The 1,419-nt window shown below is 43.2% G+C and overlaps 1 protein-coding gene across 1 annotated transcript in view; it reads right to left on the bottom strand.

Annotated features, from left to right (window-relative positions):
• MYBPC1 (myosin binding protein C, slow type) overlaps window positions 1-1,419 on the bottom strand; it is a 104,080-nt gene that overhangs the window by 25,892 nt on the left and 76,769 nt on the right. The window contains exon 23 of the mRNA XM_012650243.1: window positions 64-259. Within this exon, the coding sequence (XP_012505697.1) occupies window positions 64-259 (196 nt within the window). The remainder of the gene's footprint in view (window positions 1-63; window positions 260-1,419) is intronic.

Genomic DNA, 1,419 nt, shown 5'->3' with positions numbered 1-1,419 from the left:
CAAGGACAATTAGTCCCCATACTGCTTTGACAGAACATTCTGGTTCTTTCCTTCAAAACCTACCAACGATCTGAATGTCAATCGTTGCGCTGTCCACGAATTTGTCCACTTTGACTTCCAGGTCATATTTCCCAGAGTGGCTCCTCTCTGCTTTTCTGATAAATATGATTGTATCAGTCTCAGAGTTGCGAATGTTTATTTGATTCTTATCAATTTCTGCACCATCCTTCTTCCAAGTTAATTCCGGTCTTGGTTTTCCCTAACAAGGAAGACAGAAGAAGTACAGGAGGGAAATCAAATTGTCTCAAGATGTTTTTTCAACATTACAAGGACGACAATGGCTTAACCCATTCTAGGAAAGGTTGTAAAACACCACCCTGCTAGTCCGGTGGTGAACAATTACAGCACCCATCAATTGCATTCTGTGTGCCCTACCCTATGTACATGACATTTATTTCTTCACATAAAGATAAGTATCAGTATCCTCATTTTTCGGACAGAGGAGTTAAAAGATTTGCCTGAGGCCTTGCAGCTAAGTAAGCACTGGAACCATGTCTCCCAGCCAGGTGTCCTAGGCTCCAAAGCCCACGCAACACAGCATAATGGTTAACAGCATGGACTCTGGGGCCCTGGAATCTATGTTTGGTTTCTGATCACTTAATAGCTGTGTGACCTTGGGCAAGTTACCTCAGGTAAGTCACTTAACTTCTCTGACTGTCAGTTTCTTCCTTTCTCAAATAGAGGCGTAAGGAACTCTGCCCTTCCTGCCTCATAGGGTGTTTCTGAGGATCAAATGAGAGAATGTTTGAGAACTCTAGAGGTTATGCACATATACAAACATGATACACACAGACACACAGAGCTCTGCTCAAACCCAGGCTCCCATGAAAACCAAGCTAAAGGGAAAGCCAATTCAGGCCATCCTCATTGCACTTGGGCCCAGGCCTGCGAAGAGGCATGAGTACTATATATACAGAGCTGTCCAGAAACTATCCAGCCATGTAATATAAAAAATAGAGACATTTATTATATTAACAGTGGCTGGATACTTTCTGGACAGCCTTTGTACAATGCATGAAATCAGAAAGAAGGCCAAGAAGTACGTGAAGCAGAAGCCATCTTGCAATGGCTTGGCAAGGTTCTTCCCACTTCTCTCCTCCCATAGGCTAACACTGGGTCTGGGAGAGGAAAGAGTATGAGAACACGGAACTCATAGGTCTGGCATCTCAGGGACCGCTTAGTCACTAGGAAGAGAGTGGTGTGTGTGTGTGTGTGTGTGTGTGTGTGTGTGTGCGCGCATATGTGTATGTGTATGAGTGTTCAAATGTGTGCAGAGACATAAATTCTAATTCTAAGGCCATGCTGTCTGGTATGATAGCCATGAACTACATGTGGCTATTTAAAATTAATTTAAATTAA

This window comes from Propithecus coquereli, unplaced genomic scaffold, assembly GCF_000956105.1.
Source record: "Propithecus coquereli isolate 6110/MARCELLA unplaced genomic scaffold, Pcoq_1.0 Scaffold316, whole genome shotgun sequence".
NCBI lineage: Eukaryota > Metazoa > Chordata > Mammalia > Primates > Indriidae > Propithecus > Propithecus coquereli.
The sequence above is the reverse complement of the archived record's forward strand: the minus strand, read 5'-3'. Positions and strand labels throughout refer to the sequence as shown.